Source organism: Thrips palmi, unplaced genomic scaffold (assembly GCF_012932325.1).
Source record: "Thrips palmi isolate BJ-2018 unplaced genomic scaffold, TpBJ-2018v1 HiC_scaffold_17, whole genome shotgun sequence".
Taxonomy (NCBI): Eukaryota; Metazoa; Arthropoda; class Insecta; order Thysanoptera; family Thripidae; genus Thrips; species Thrips palmi.
The window spans coordinates 5,939,834-5,953,971 of NW_023144626.1; the positions used below are offsets into that span (position 1 = coordinate 5,939,834).

General features: G+C 59.5%; 3 protein-coding genes across 3 annotated transcripts; 1 reads left to right on the plus strand and 2 right to left on the minus strand.

The window, feature by feature from the left end:
- The first annotated feature begins 42 nt into the window (after positions 1-42).
- Positions 43-3,885, plus strand: LOC117643968 (radial spoke head protein 4 homolog A-like). The gene is made up of 5 exons (XM_034383155.1): positions 43-259; positions 715-907; positions 991-1,175; positions 2,454-2,592; positions 3,844-3,885. The coding sequence occupies exons 1-5, from the start codon at positions 114-116 to the stop codon at positions 3,883-3,885; spliced, it is 705 nt and encodes a 234-aa protein (XP_034239046.1). The 5' UTR covers positions 43-113.
- A 3,198-nt stretch (positions 3,886-7,083) lies between these two features.
- LOC117643528 (rhodopsin-like) lies at positions 7,084-9,332 on the minus strand. Its single transcript, XM_034382456.1, has 9 exons — positions 9,273-9,332; positions 9,067-9,202; positions 8,688-8,926; positions 8,496-8,602; positions 8,316-8,422; positions 8,085-8,232; positions 7,902-8,006; positions 7,658-7,827; positions 7,084-7,457 (listed from the first exon to the last, which is right to left on the minus strand). Coding segments are annotated over exons 1-9 (1,152 nt in total). The 5' UTR covers positions 9,274-9,332; the 3' UTR covers positions 7,084-7,318.
- A 371-nt stretch (positions 9,333-9,703) lies between these two features.
- LOC117643657 (rhodopsin-like) lies at positions 9,704-12,588 on the minus strand. Its single transcript, XM_034382665.1, has 8 exons — positions 12,120-12,588; positions 11,814-12,052; positions 11,571-11,677; positions 11,388-11,494; positions 11,150-11,297; positions 10,960-11,070; positions 10,725-10,894; positions 9,704-10,645 (listed from the first exon to the last, which is right to left on the minus strand). The coding sequence occupies exons 1-8, from the start codon at positions 12,344-12,346 to the stop codon at positions 10,498-10,500; spliced, it is 1,257 nt and encodes a 418-aa protein (XP_034238556.1). The 5' UTR covers positions 12,347-12,588; the 3' UTR covers positions 9,704-10,497.
- Between the last annotated feature and the right edge of the window lie 1,550 nt (positions 12,589-14,138).

Below are 14,138 nucleotides of genomic sequence, written 5' to 3' on the forward strand. Positions count from 1 at the left end.
TAAATTTACACTTTTTGTTTTTAAAGAAAAACGTAATGAACTCCAATGTTACCAGATGTAACAACATTTCTAGCGGGCAGTGACGAAGTTTCTCGCTTTAGTTGCGTTTAGCGATGAATGGCGTTTCGAAATCGAGGCTTCGTTCTGAACAGTCAGAACCCGCCCGACCTGAAGAGTCAAATCAAACAGCGATGGAAGCAGAGATCAATGAAGAAATGTCGTTCCTGAAGGAGCCTTGCCTGTCCTCTGGAACCAGTCTGTAAGTGGAAGCGGTTGAACAGGGTTGTTTGTGGTTTTGGTTATTCCCACAAAGGCAAACTTTAAATTGGTGCAAATATTACACCGCGTTGGGCCAACGTATGACGTCGATTTCCTTGGCAACGCAGCCGGGCCAGGCCGGGCTGGACCGCGCGGAGTATAGACGAGGCTAGGACGAGCAGGGAAGAAGCCAGTGCGCGGAGTATCTGCGCTGTGAAAGCGCGGGGTATAAACGGCCGCCAGCCACCACGATTGACTCATGTTTGTGTTCTTTCTCAAACCGGATCAAGTTTTCGGGTAAAAGTCTGGCCCCATAAACAAAACACAAACAAACAAAAACGAAAGACCCTTTGCTAGGGAAGACACCTCAATTTTTTTTTTGGATTGCTCATCTCTCGTTTATTGTTTTGGTTAATGAGTCTCGACTGTAAATGAGGCCTATTCTCTCCCCGGCAGGTACGACCACCTGTTCGAGGTGGTGCACTTCGCGCTGGCCAACAGGGCCAGCAGCGCGATGATCGCCTTCGAGGAGACCAGTCGGATGCTGCAGGAGAGACGCCACTTCTGCTCCAACGCCAGGACCCGCTCAGCGAACAATGCCAACAGCGACACCTTTCATTTCGCTCTGAAAGTGTGCCAGTCGCTGAAGGTTTGCACCAAACTAATAAAGTACTTTTTTCTTAGAGAAATAAAAAAAAAATAAAAAAAAGGTTTTATGGGTTTTGTGACCAGCATAATGACGAAGGTGTGCGCTCGCTGGACATGTCGGAGGAGGACGCGTGCGGCGACGGCGGCGACATCCTGGACGTGCTGCAGGTGACGGCGCGGTGCGGCGTCGCCGTGCCCCAGGACGAGGCCTTCGCCGTGGCCCTGGCCATCAAGGACCTGGCCAGCAACAGAGCCCTCACACGCATCAGGTTCATTCATTTTTCTTTTATTCTGCAAATGTGGAACTTTCTCCGCGCGCCGTCAGCCACCTTGAATTAGGGGGCCCTTTACCTTGAATTAGTCGTCGTTCTGCTCGCCGACGCGTCGCGCGTCGCCTCCAGAGCGCCAAAGTTATTCTCGTGAGTTTATTCGGGAATGTTTGTTGCTCGCCTCCGCCCGACCCTCAGGCTGATTCCAAACAAAGCTTGCGTCGCTCTGTCTCTCTCGCACTCACGGGGCGCGCCCCGCGTGACGTGTGGGTGCGAGAGAGACGGCGGAGGGACGGAACGGAATCGCTGTGCAGCACGGACAAGGACAGAGTGTCCCGGCCTGAAGGTGGGTACACAGGTGTGCCTCGGCAGCTACGCCAGCTACGTACTGCTCTCAACTTGGAGGGCGTGCGTTCGCCCTTCGCCCCGCCAGCGTAGCGCCAGCCCTGCGGTGTGGGGACGCGTCCCTTCGTTTGTGGACATTCTTCGAGGGTAGGCGATGATACCCTGCGGGAGGGGCAGGGGCACTACCCTTCACAAGGGTTTTAGGACAACCACCCTATTGTCAGGCACGTCTGGTTGGGAATGGACAGTGTGTGTGGAATTCGAGGGGGTCGCTAGTAGTCGCCACTGTAGGCCGCCCCACCCACTGGGGCCCAGCCCGGCCTCCCAGCCGCAGGCGTTCTTGTTCGGACTTATCAGGGGTGGCGTGTCTCTGTGCCACAGCAGCCCCTCTCGGACAGTCGTGTGGACCGAGCCACGCCACACTGCAGTACTGACTCGGCGGTTTCCGCCTCTGGCCGTGAGGGTGGCGGTCGCGAGTGCCGAGTATTTCTTCTAGTATTTCTGCTCGGCACGTGTGCCTTCTGCCAATTAAAAGTCTCAGCTTCCGAGAAGCGCCTCTGGCCGTATCGAGAGCGGAACCTGCAGCAGACGACCCCCGTCCCGCCCCCACGCTGCGTTCCATCGTTCCGTTTCCGGGGTCGTTTAATTGTGAAAAGACACAATCCCAAGTTCGGGATACAGGCAACTTGGCGGCGGCGCGGAGCTCGGCGGCGGCCTCATTAAGGAGATGGGAGCGACGTGACTCGAAGCAGGCGAAGGTGGCCAAGAAGTGACCCACGGCAGTGGCAGTCCCGGCGGACCGGAGAGACACGTCGACGACGGGCTGCTGACGCACAGTGGGCCAGCGACTCTGGAGCTCAAAACGCGTCTAGAGTTTCGGCCGCTCCACCGGTCCTCTGGCCCACTGTGTGACGGCTTGGTCCTCTTGCACAGGTTCTGGGGCAAGGTGCTGGCCCGGCGGCGGGACTACGTGCTGGCCGAGGCCGAGCTGACGGACGACGAGCTGGACCGGCGCGTGGACATCCGCGGCCCCGCCGAGCAGGCCGAGCTGGAGGACCCGCTGAACCGCAAGGTGCGCTTAGTTTTTCCGTCCAGGACGACGATGACGGAGACTAATCGTGGCGGGCCGCGCGCGATGAGCGCGTTGCTAACGACCGGCCGACCGGCCAGGCGGCTGGGCCGAGGCCGCCGAGGCCCGGCAGCCCTCCAGGCCTCCAGGCCGACCGGGACAGATCGCCGGGATTCAGATCCGCCGGGGGGCTGTTTGTCTCCCGCTGCTTCCATCGACGCAGCCCCCCCCCCCTTCCCTACCGCCCCCGCGCAAACAGCACGCCCTGCTTCTGCCGACCGATGGCGAGGAGTCGTTTCCGCACGTCTCTCTCGCACCCCTACGGAGCGCCCCTCGAGTGCGACAGAGACGGAGCGACAAAACTCTCCGGAAGCAGGGCGCGTGTGTGCCTCAGCGTGGGCGGGCTGCGCCGCTGCGCTTCTACGCCGCAGCGGTCTCCCCGGGGAGCGATCCCGTTTTATTCGCTTTGCTTCATTAATGAATGAATTTACTGCGCGGGCTGCAGGTGTACCTGGTGGCGGACGGCGGCGCGTGGTGGGAGCTGCCGCCGATCCGGCCGCGGCACGTCGTGGCCGCCAGGGCGCTGGACGGCCGCGGGCTGCTCTTCTCCGGGGACCCCGAGGCGCAGGCAGGTCCAGTAGCTATCACTGCGCCGCGCACAGTGGGCCGGAAGGCCGGTGGAGGTGGCCAAAACTCTGGACGCGTTTTGAGCTCCAGAGTCGCTAAATAGGACTCGAACCGAGCGTGTGACCGCACCAATGGATTCCTCGTTCGGAGAGCAATCCATTGGTGGGGTCACACGTTCGGTTCGAGTCCCATTTAGCGACTCTGGAGCTCAAAACGCGTCTGGAGTATTGGCCGCCTCCACCGGTCTTCTGGCCCACTGTGCCGCGCCCGCCTCCCCGGTGCTGACCGGTCGCTCGGCCCGCTCGGCCTGCAGGTGGCGGACTTCCCCGGCACCGAGGCGCACCGGCTCCACGCGCAGCTGGCGCGCATCTCGGCGTCCTGCTCCGTGTCTCCGCTCGGCGCCTACGTCAAGTCCCCCGCCGTCAGCCTCGACCTGGCCGGTGCGAAGCTGCGAAGCGAATCCAACTGCTGGGACGGTTTTCGCGACTCGCGGCGTCGCGGCCTCGCGCGTCGCTCCACTCGTATTCCCACACCGTCCCTGGCTGCCAGCGTGCTGCCGGCCCGGGATGGCTTTACTGCCCGTTTATGCGGCAGTAAAAGACTCGACACTTTATTTTCGCTGCCGAGCACGAGGCCGCGTCGCGTCGCGTCGCGTCGCCCCGAACATGAAATGATAACGCACTTTCTTCCAGAGGACGAGTGCGGCGTGGTGCTCAACTCGGACTGGCGGGGGGTCCCGGGCTCCGCCTCCCTGGCCGAGCTGGCGGACCCCGGCCTGGCCGGCTGGGCGCACCACTCTCCGCGCCTGCTGCGCAGCGGCCGCCTGGCCGTGCCTCAACAGGTCCTTAAACTGGACTTAGCGTCGCTTACTGCGATCCTGCCCCTGCATTCGCTGCCAAAGTTGCACTACGACTGTTCCGGCAGATGGAGGACGCGGACCAGCCGAGCTCCGACGAACTGGCGGAGGAGGAGGAGGAAGAGGAGGAAGAAGAAGAGGACGCGCAGGGCGAAGCAGAGGAGGAGGACGAGGAGGACAGTCTCGAGGGAGCGCGGCGGCCGTCAGAGCAGCGCAGCGACGACGGTGACGACGGCGAGGACGGCGAGGACGCGCCCCTGCTGGCCCCGCTGTCCCACGACGCGCCGGTCCTCGCAACGCCGCAGGCAGGGCACGCCGACTGGCCGGGTCGCCGGGCCGCCGGGCCGCTAGGCGGCGGAATGACGTAACAGTGTGCGCTTCTGCAGCAGGCCCGGTGCCCGCCGTGGACGCCGAGGCTGTGCTCGTCCCGACTGCGGCACACCGCCGCGGTGCTGCTGCGCTCCAACCACTGGCCCGGCGCCGTGGCGTACTGCAGCGGCAGGTAGGCAGCCAGCCTCGCAGCCGAGCCGTTCGTCGCTCTGTCTCTCTCGCACCTTTACGGACAGCCCCAAGAGTGCGACAGAGACAGAGCGACGAAACGACTTGGCTGAATCGCCGGGCAGCTCAGCCAGCTCATCCCGCGCGCGCGGCTCACACATTGGAAAAATAATTAAAAAATAATTGCATTCTAAAAGTGCGTTGGTGGTTTTAGCTCCCACTCCCTCCCAGTCGGACGCGCGTTGCCATACCCCCACATTCGGAAAATATTAAAAAATAACTTGAGTCTAAAAGAGACGGGTGGAAAAATTTTGCTAAATAAGTACACGTGTAACCAACGGTACCTGGTTTTCCCAAAGCCCATGGCAGAACATATGCATTAATCCAGGAAGTTCCTGGGAAAACCAGGAACCGTTTTTACCGTGTAGAATATCTTAGTAGTGGCTTGGCTTTTACGTTCAACATTCCCTCCCCCCAGTGAAGGTAAGACCGCCGCCTGCTTAACTTCGGCGTTGCTAAAGTGCTCCAAAGAGACTCGCTCGGCACGCCCCGCTGCGGCCGAGCCACGCCGCCTCGCCGCCTCGCCCAGTCGAAAGCGCCTGTGGAGTCGAGGGTAGGCCGCACGCCGCGCACGCCTGCCTCGCGGCCGCGCGCTGCCTACCCGCGCGGCGCACAGCGGGCCAGAAGACCGGTGGAGGCGGCCGAAACTCTAGGCGCGTTTTGAGCTCCAGTCGTTAAATGGGACTCGAACCGAGAGTGTGACCCCACCAATGAATTCCCCGTTCGGAGAGCAATCCATCGGTGGGGTCACACGTTCGGTTCGAGTCCCATTCAGCGACTTGAGCTCAAAACGCGTCTAGAGTTTCGACCGCCTGTGCCGGTGTTCTAGCCCACTGCGCTGCGCCGACCTCCGCGTCCTGCCAGTGGCCTGCTTGCCGCGTTAGCATACTGCTTTGTTGCACTGCACTGGGAGAGTCCGTTGGGGCAGGGAAAACGCACCTCGCAGGATTTGCATGCAGTGCGGCAATACGGCGGCACGGCTCGGCCGAGGCAGGCCGAGGCCTGGCAGGACAATCCCGCGCGGGAAATGGGCGTTGTTTGCGAAACACTTGTTGCCGCTCGCCGCGCGATTCCGCAGTGCCGCAGTGGCCGCACACTCTCCGGATCCCGGGGAGGTGCACCAGAAACACCCAGTAGATCTACCCATGTTTACATTCGTGAAATACGTTTCTCCTGACAAGTTCTCCGAGGATTTCAGAGATTTTTTTACCCGACATGTTTATTAATCCCGCCTTTTGTCTCGCAGGACTTTCGGCCAGCTCTACGTCGGCTGGGGGCTGAAGGCGGGACACTGTCCACAGAGCCCGTAGTGGGTGTCAATGGTGGGAGAGTGTGTGTGTGGGGGGGGGGGAAGAGATGGATTAGAGCAGCACGGTGGAGGTCGTCAAGTTCAACTTCTCCCTTCTTACCTCCGTCTCGTGAGTCCCTGTCCACACCACGTTCGCCCCCATGCGCCGTGGGCCCGGACGACAAGATCTCCACGCCGAGGGGATGGGGAGGGCTCACCGGGACTGCAGGCAAAAGAAGCAGCAGCCTGTTGAGGCGCTTCAGCTCGCTTCGGCTCGCGAGAATCCGCAAGTTGTCACTGCGAGACCCGAGCTGCGTGCTGCCCTGGCGGCAACAGCGTCCGAGCGACCCGTCGCCATTTTCTCCAGTAAACAGGCAGATCCCTCACTCTTCGGGTTCTGCGCGCGGGGTGGCGCGTCTCTATTTGGACTCCAACTGGCCCTCCTCTGTCCAGGAAACGGGTTGCACGTGAGGTTCCACGGGCTTCGCGTACCGCGCATCTTTGAAAAAAAATCGAAAATACTGTGTACGGAGGTGGGAGACGGGTCTTCCTTTTTTCTTCTTTATTTTCGATTAATTTTTATTTTTGGAAATGGGTGGCCGGCTCAAAACACGCACCATGGACGATCCTGGAAGTTTTGCCCTTTCCTCCACGACCACCCTTGGAGCCTTTCAGTTTTCCCAGGACGCGTTTTTACCGTGTGCAGCGTCATTTCAACTGGAATGTCTTGTATGTGTGTCCTCTGGACCTCTTTTGTTTCCTCTGTGCTGGTAATGGCGGTGTAGCTTTCTCTTTTCCGGTGTACCACGCATGCCGCGTGAGTGTGGGGAGGAGAATAAATATATGCGCCGGTTCAAGAGATATGCATATTGTTTACTTTTTTCTCGGGGGTGGGAGGGGAGGGTGGGCGTCATCACACCAGCTTGCGATTGCTACCGCCTGCGCAGTTTCATACACCGACGGAGGAACAAAACGAAAGTAAAAAGAGCGTATCCAGCCGTCATTGAGCGACACCCGGGTTGCACAGACACGTAAACATAACACGCTTATCAAATCGGCGCCTGGCCGCGCAAAGGTACAAAAAAGTGTAAAAAACAAAGCGGGACGAATTTGGGCCTAGTATTCTCGTGTCGTTCAAACATCGAAACACTCACAAAAAACAAAATCAACGTGAAAGCTTTATTTTTATTTTCACTCACAACTGCTGGCTAGCTTGTTTTCGAGGGACAGGGGGAACACCGTTGAGCAGTCCGAAATCGTCGTCCGTTGATTAGCCCGGTTTCCAAACAAAAGAGAAAGTTCCCTGGAGGTGCGAGGCATGCGACGCGTGGCTGGGAAACAACTCCGCCACCAACTTGTCGGCCAAGTTGACGTCCAGGCCGGAGCGCCGCGGTGCCTCATCACGCCTGGTGCTCTGGCAGGCTGGTGACGACCGACTGCACCGACTCCACCTCGCTGGTCTCCGTGGAGCCCCCGGCCGCCATGTGGCTGAAGAACTTGGGGAACCTCTTGGCCAGCGCCGCGCGGTACTTGGGGTGGCTGCGGAACAAGACGCCATCAGCATGTTTGTTTGCCGTGGCAAACGCAGAGCGAGTGCGTTTCCGCGGCACAGCATCGAAACTAATTCCCAATCTATATGGCGGGGAGGCGGAGGGGAGGGGGTCATCGGGAGCAAGGAAAAGACAAAGGCCTGCCCGCTTTCTCATTAAAACTTTGGCGAATCCGTCAGCGTCGCGCACCTGATTCCGTAGACGATGGGGTTGTACACGGCGTTGGCCTTGGCGAAGAGCGTGGCGAACACCGTGGACAGTGGCGTGATCTCTTGGCCGTAGCCGAAGACGCCGACGAAGTTGATGACCAGGTACGGCGTCCACGCCATGAACCACAGCGAGATGGTCATCAGGGCCACCTACGGGAACAGCCAGCGTTAAGCAAACGACAAGGAGATGAACAACTGCAAGTGATTTGCGCTGCTGCAATTACCATGGCCAGTTTGTTTTCCGAGCTGGCCTGGTCCTGCGAGCGCAGCGACGCAATGTTCATCTTCTTCGCCTGCTCGCGCATGTTTTTCTCGTGCGCAGCCACCGCCTGGGAGGAGAGAGACACCCGATATCACACGCTATTTGAATGCAGAAAACACGAGAGCGCGTCACGTTGAGAGAGTACCTTGACGATGTAGTAATACGAGAACACGATGATGGCCAGCGGCACGAAGTAGCACATGACGGCGTACAGAATCACGTAGCTCCGGCTGATCCACGAGATGTTGAGGTAGTCGCCTCCACACGTCGTCATGCTACCCTCTGGAACGTACCTGTCGGGTTTCCGGGGGAAGAAAATGAGCTTCGAATTTCCCGCTTCTTTTCGGACAAACAAAGCGTGTCTACTCGTACTCACCTGCTCCATCCGAACACCGGGAACACGGTCCACTTTAATGATATCAGCCAGACGAAGATTATCCAGAGGATGGCTTTTTTCGTCGTCATCGGTTTTGCTGATAACCCCTTTCGGAAAACAACGAAAACATTAATTGTAGTTACAGCCTGCTGAAAGCGACCACAGGGAAGGTACCCTCACCTTCACTATGACGTTGTACCTGTCCAATGATATCATAGTCATGGTCCATATTGATGTGCAGCCGAACAAGGACCCGAACATTCCGTAAACCTCGCAAAACGCTGGACCTGGTGGACCCAAAACGTTGTAAACGTCACAATTGCTGAACTGTGCTGCCGTTTTTGCAACCGGGCCAAACGACCACCAACGCACCTAGCACCCACGTCTCGAAGTAGCTGTTGAACACCATGGGCGGCACCATGCAGAACATCATGAGGAAGTCGGACACGGCCAGGTTGACGACGAGGAGGTTGGAGGGCGTGCGCAGGGACTTGGTGGTGGAAAAGATGTAGATGACCATGCCGTTGCCCGTCACGGACATCATGCCGAGCGTGCCCAGCATGAAGGCGAGCAGCTTGAGGTGCACGGGATGCAGCGGCTCGAATCTGTACCTGTGAGACGCAGAGCCATCCGTCCAGTCCCTGCTCGACTAGGACGGTCTCCTCAACGCGCCAACGGATCGTCGCTCTGTCTCTGTCGCACTCATGGTGCATCCTGTGCGGGTGCGAGAGAGACAGAGCGACTGGCCTACCAGTGCGGGTCCACCAGGTAGAGCATATCATCGAGGACGATGTCGACGACACTGTGGTTGTTGAAGCGGCCGGAGAAGGCTCCCTCGTAGATGCTGGCCGAGGGGCCGTAGAAGAGCGTCATACGCTTTTCCCGCACTGCAACAAGACAAGAGTTTTGTCGCGTTTTGCTCGGAAAGCAACAAAAACCGAGAACTTTGGTGCTCACTCTTGTCTGCTGGCGCCCGGTTTGCCCGGTGGCGGCATCACTGGGGTACTGCGTGTGGGCCCGGGCGGGCTCCTTATATAAACACGCCGGGGATTAATCGGCACGACATCCAAGTCACGAAGTGCACGGAGTGCACGGACTGCCTCGGCACTGTTGGGCGGGGCGGGCGGGGCGGGGCGGGGCGGGGCGACTGCCGAGCGATTCCGATTCAACGTGCTGTCCCTCTCGCACCCACGAGAGTGGCCGTTCGGCTGTTCGGAACTCAGCATGCCGGGTGGGGCGAACGACCGGGTGGGGGACGCAGGTTCAAATAAATGGACTCCCGGCAAAATGTTCCAATCCAAATTTATTTGACTCACGCTTCGTGTGTGTTAGTGTGTGCGTAAGAGAGAAAATAGCAGGGTAGTCGTTTTCAGTAATGACCCATTTGCTCGCTTTGCGAATGTATGCTCCATTTATTTTTTTTCAAAAGGACCTAAACAAAGCCGCTACATGTTGGTTGAATTCTTCTGGAAGATTTTTTTAAATACAAAATGTACCTGGCAAGTAAAAAATCTCACTCAAACTGAGTTAACAAAAATGTGGTAGGGATCCGAGTGAAGCGCAGGGAGTCGAATAGCAACTGTTAGTCTGTTTATTGATCATTCTCGAACATGCCCTCTGCTTGTGTTAGTTCCTACTCGGCATGGGACGTGGGAATCGAAGCAGTACTTAGAGATTTAATTTGTTCCGTAGTCCGTCTCGAAGTCCGTGTCGTAGCGTACCCGTTGTAAGGCCTTCCACTGGAGCTAGAAAGCTGTACGTTCTAAGTTTACTCAATTAAAAGGTAAAGCACCGTCAAAACCCCTGTCTGCAAGGGCTTGGAAAGGAACTTACTATTCTGTGGATAAAGTGACATTCAGAAAACTGAAGAGTTTGATGTTCGGGACCATATCCTTCCAAAATGTACCCCAAAACCTAATTTATTTTTGAAAGGGGAATAAGAAATAAATAATGAAAAAAAAAACAGTTTAACTAAAAACTTTACAGTGACAGGCAAGAAGAAAAGTCTGATCAACTACCGATGATAACATTAAAGAAACAAAAGAGAAACCTGAAGGGTGGTCATAAATTATAAGGCGTATGAGTTACACAGTGATTGGGCTTAAATAATTCTCCCACTCATCAAGTCGACTGCGGCAGCCTCTGCCTTGAGCCGGAACCGTGTTCATAATGCAGCACCAGCTCAGTGGTCCTCGCTGCTGACGGCGGTGACCCCCGAGGCCACAGACCCCGTGTCGCCGCCGCCTCCGCCGCCGCCAGAGGGCTCTGGGTCCGCGGAGCACGCCAAGCAGGGGAACTTCTTGTACAGCGCCACGCGGTACTTCGGGTGGCTGCGATGAGAAAAAAGGGGGTGAGACATAGGAGTCCGCGGGCCGCACCGCGCTGCTCCGCGCCGACGCCGAGACCCACCTGATGCCGTACACGATGGGGTTGTAGCACGAGTTGGCCTTGGCGAACAGCGACGCCCAGATGGAGTTGAGCGGCGTGATGACGGAGTGGCCGTCGAAGATGCCGATGTAGTTGACGATCAGGTACGGCGTCCACGCCATGAACCACAGCGAGATGGTCATGAGGGCGATCTGCAAGAGGTACACTGTAGCGGCCACCCGGGCTGCGCTCCGCGCCTCGCATTCTCGACGCCTACCTTAGCCAGCTTGCCCTCGGCGCTCTTCTGCGAGTTCTCCGCCGACCGCAAGGAGGCCACGTTCATCTTCTTCGCCTGCTCCCTCATGTTCTTCTCGTGCGCGGACACGGCCTGCGGAGCGGCAGTCACAATTGAAACTGAGACACTTCCGGGCGGGAACCGGGTGGGGAAAGTACCGGGAAGTACGCACCGAGACGATGAACCAGTAGCAGTACACGATGACCTTGAGCGGCAGGAAGTAGCAGAAGTAGGAGTAGCCGAGGATGTAGCTGCGGCTGAACCAGTCCTTGGTCAGGTAGTCCGTCCCGCAGGCCGTCATGTTGCCCTCGGGGACGTACCTGTCACACGGGCACACCATCAGCACCATCCAGCGGCCTCGCTTTCCAATCCAAAACTTCAGCGGTACTCCGGCTCTTGGTGGCCGCTACCTGTTCCAGCCGAAGAAGGGGAAGATGGTCCAGGTGAGGGACAGCGTCCAGGCGAAGAGCAGCCACAGGGCCGCCCGCTTGTTGGTGAGGGGCTTGGCGGCCAGACCCTGCGGGCAGTGCAGTGTGAGCATCACGACGGCCATCACGACGGCCTGCTGCGGGGAGGGCTGGTCCACCACTCACCTTGACGATGACGTTATACCGGTCGATGGCGATGAGCACCATGGACCAGATGGACGTGCATCCGAACAGGGAGCCGGCAAAGCCGTACAGGTCGCAGATGAGGGTTCCTGGGGAAAGAGGCCCGTTACGCTCGGGGGATGGTGAGTGCGCGCCATTGGGGCCGGGACAGAAACGACTGGCCAGAACTACTTTGTGCATTGACCAGGCGTTTCAGTCGGATCAGGGGAAAAGTTCAAAGCGTACCCAGCACCCACGTCTCGTAGTAGCAGTTAATGACCATGACGGGACACATGGCGAACATGAGACAAAAGTCTGAGAAGGCCAGGTTTAGAACTAGGAGGTTGGACGGTGTCCGAAGGCCTTTGGTGGAGGTGAAGATGTAGATGACCATCCCGTTGCCGGAGATGGCCACCACGCCCAGGCAGCCGATGACGAAGCCCAGGATGGCGTGCCACATGGGGTTCATGGGCGGGAACTGGTGCCTGGCAACACGAACGAAAGTGAAGGCGTGCTCGGCAGTCGCGGCGACTCGGTGTCGACGTGGCGTACCAGTGTGAGTCGATGAGGTGCACCATGTCGGGGAGGACCTTGTCCACGACGGTGCCGTTGCTGCCGCCGCGGCCGCCGCCGTAGCCGCCACCGCCGTAGCCGCCGCCCGGAGGGGCGCCCCACTGGTAGGCGGCCCTGGGGCCGCCGTAGCCCGCCGGGTAGCCCGCCGGGTAGCTGGGGGCGGCGGGGCCCCACATCTCGCTGGGCATGGCCATGGCCAACGCCATGGTGCAGGCCGGGAAGCTGAGCCTCGGCAGAATTCAAAGTCCGGGCGCAGTCGCACGCAACGCTCTCTCTCTCACTCACGCACGCACGGGACGCACAGACTGCAGTTCCGAGGCAGGCCCCATCCCACCGTTGTCACATCCCCCCGACCCGGAGCAAGGAGTCCATGGACTAGTCCACCAGGGAGCACCTCGGCGTCGACCTCGTCGGCGACCTCGTCGTGGCGGTCTGGCGAGGCGGCGGCCAAGACGCCGGCCAAGACTGACGCTGCAGCGGTGCACCGTGTGCCCCGGCCGCCCCTTGCCCCGAATCGCCGATGCAGCATCTTGAGGCTAGGGCAGCGCATTACAAGGTGGTCGGGTGCAGGCTTGGGGTCCCCCACCCCCTGCTTTGTATAGTCCGTTTGCACCATCTTGTCGCTGCCTGCCTTGCCGGCCTTCCCACCACCCTCCACGCCGTCGGTGCTGAGGTACACGGGCAGAAAGACAACGAGGCCGCGCCGTATCCATGCGATGGCAACGAGAAGGTTCTTTTCGACGGCCGAAACTGGCAGCGTTGTTTCATGTTTTAAGGCGGCATGCTCTGCCCGTGGCGCCACGCGGTGCGCAACAACTTGATCCTCCAAGTAATCGAGTTAATGTATTCCGGCCATCCCGCGGGCCTCGCCCCCTTCCACACCGCCTGCCTGTCACTGCCCCGCCAACTCTTGCATCTTCGCGACTTCCTTCGCCTCCTCGCCCTGCCAAATTGCAACCAGAAAAAGGGGGGAAAATCGCGCGGCAGTGGGAGTTGAACCGCGGTATCTGGCATGCGGCGGGGTGCTTGCCGTGCCATCTCATTAGGGTGGGGGCGACAGCCCTGGCGACTGACACGTGCAACACACGGCCTGGCTTTGCTGCTCGCCGAGGTGCCGCCACGCCACGGCCACGCCACGGCCACGCCACGGCCACGCCACGGCCACGCCGCCGACTTTGAGCCGTCTCCGCGCCCTCCTTGTCGGCGTGCTCGGCGTGCGCGGTGCGCGGTCCGCGGCGGGTATATCCCTCCAACTCAAGCCGCACGTGTGGGTCAGACACGTTGTTGCCTCGCTCTGCTTACGTCGCTCTGTCTCTCTCGCACTCGCGGGGCCTCTCCTCGCTGTGCGATAGAGAGACAGCGAGCGATAATGTTCGGGACAGCCTCGCCCTCGGGGCACTCGGGCGCCGGTTCGGACGCGGTCCGAGTACGTGGTGGCGGGGCGGGGCGTGGCGGGGCGGGGCGGGGCGGGGGGGGCGGGGCGGGGGGCGGGGCGGGGCGTGGCGTGGCGTGCGTCTCCTTAGACAGAAGCCATACACGAGGGAGGTGACCGACGAGACCCACCCCCACCACGCTGCGCCACGCCAGTGCCTAGTGCAGTGTTGGCGGAGCACTTTGGGGGCTTTCGTGCCCCTCCGCTGTCTCGCTTTAACACGGAACGGACCGCCTCTCCGCGACTCCATGGACCGCAGCATATTCCCTTCGCGGAGAGGCCCTCGATGGAGCTGTCCGGGCTGTCCAGTCCGCCTTCTCGCAGTGGAGGGGACCGGCTGCAGCGGAACGCCTGGTGCAGGCTTAGCCCGGAGCCAACCAGGAACCGCCTTGGTGACTGCCACACTGGAGATACCTCTTTCTAGAAACCCGACCTCCACCAAAACCAGTCCAAAGTACCGGTGCGAAGCGGCAACCCCACCGCCTTTGCGGTGTTCTTCTCTCTCCGCCGTCTGGAGGTGAGGAATTCAACCGTGGCGTCTACCGCCACAAGGACAGAGCCTTGGG

Coding starts and splice junctions, on each gene's coding strand:
- LOC117643968 (XM_034383155.1), top strand. CDS start 114: ATGAATGGCGTTTCGAAATCGAGGCTTCGTTCTGAACAGTCAGAACCC. Junction 260..714: donor CTGTCCTCTGGAACCAGTCT/GTAAGTGGAAGC, acceptor TCTCCCCGGCAG/GTACGACCACCTGTTCGAGG. Junction 908..990: donor AAGTGTGCCAGTCGCTGAAG/GTTTGCACCAAA, acceptor TTTTGTGACCAG/CATAATGACGAAGGTGTGCG.
- LOC117643528 (XM_034382456.1), bottom strand. Junction 8,007..8,084: donor CGTATTACTACATCGTCAAG/GTACTCTCTCAA, acceptor CTCTCCTCCCAG/GCGGTGGCTGCGCACGAGAA. Junction 7,828..7,901: donor CGGAAAACAAACTGGCCATG/GTAATTGCAGCA, acceptor CTGTTCCCGTAG/GTGGCCCTGATGACCATCTC.
- LOC117643657 (XM_034382665.1), bottom strand. CDS start 12,346: ATGGCGTTGGCCATGGCCATGCCCAGCGAGATGTGGGGCCCCGCCGCC. Junction 11,678..11,813: donor CTACGAGACGTGGGTGCTGG/GTACGCTTTGAA, acceptor CTCTTTCCCCAG/GAACCCTCATCTGCGACCTG. Junction 10,895..10,959: donor CCGAGGGCAAGCTGGCTAAG/GTAGGCGTCGAG, acceptor TACCTCTTGCAG/ATCGCCCTCATGACCATCTC.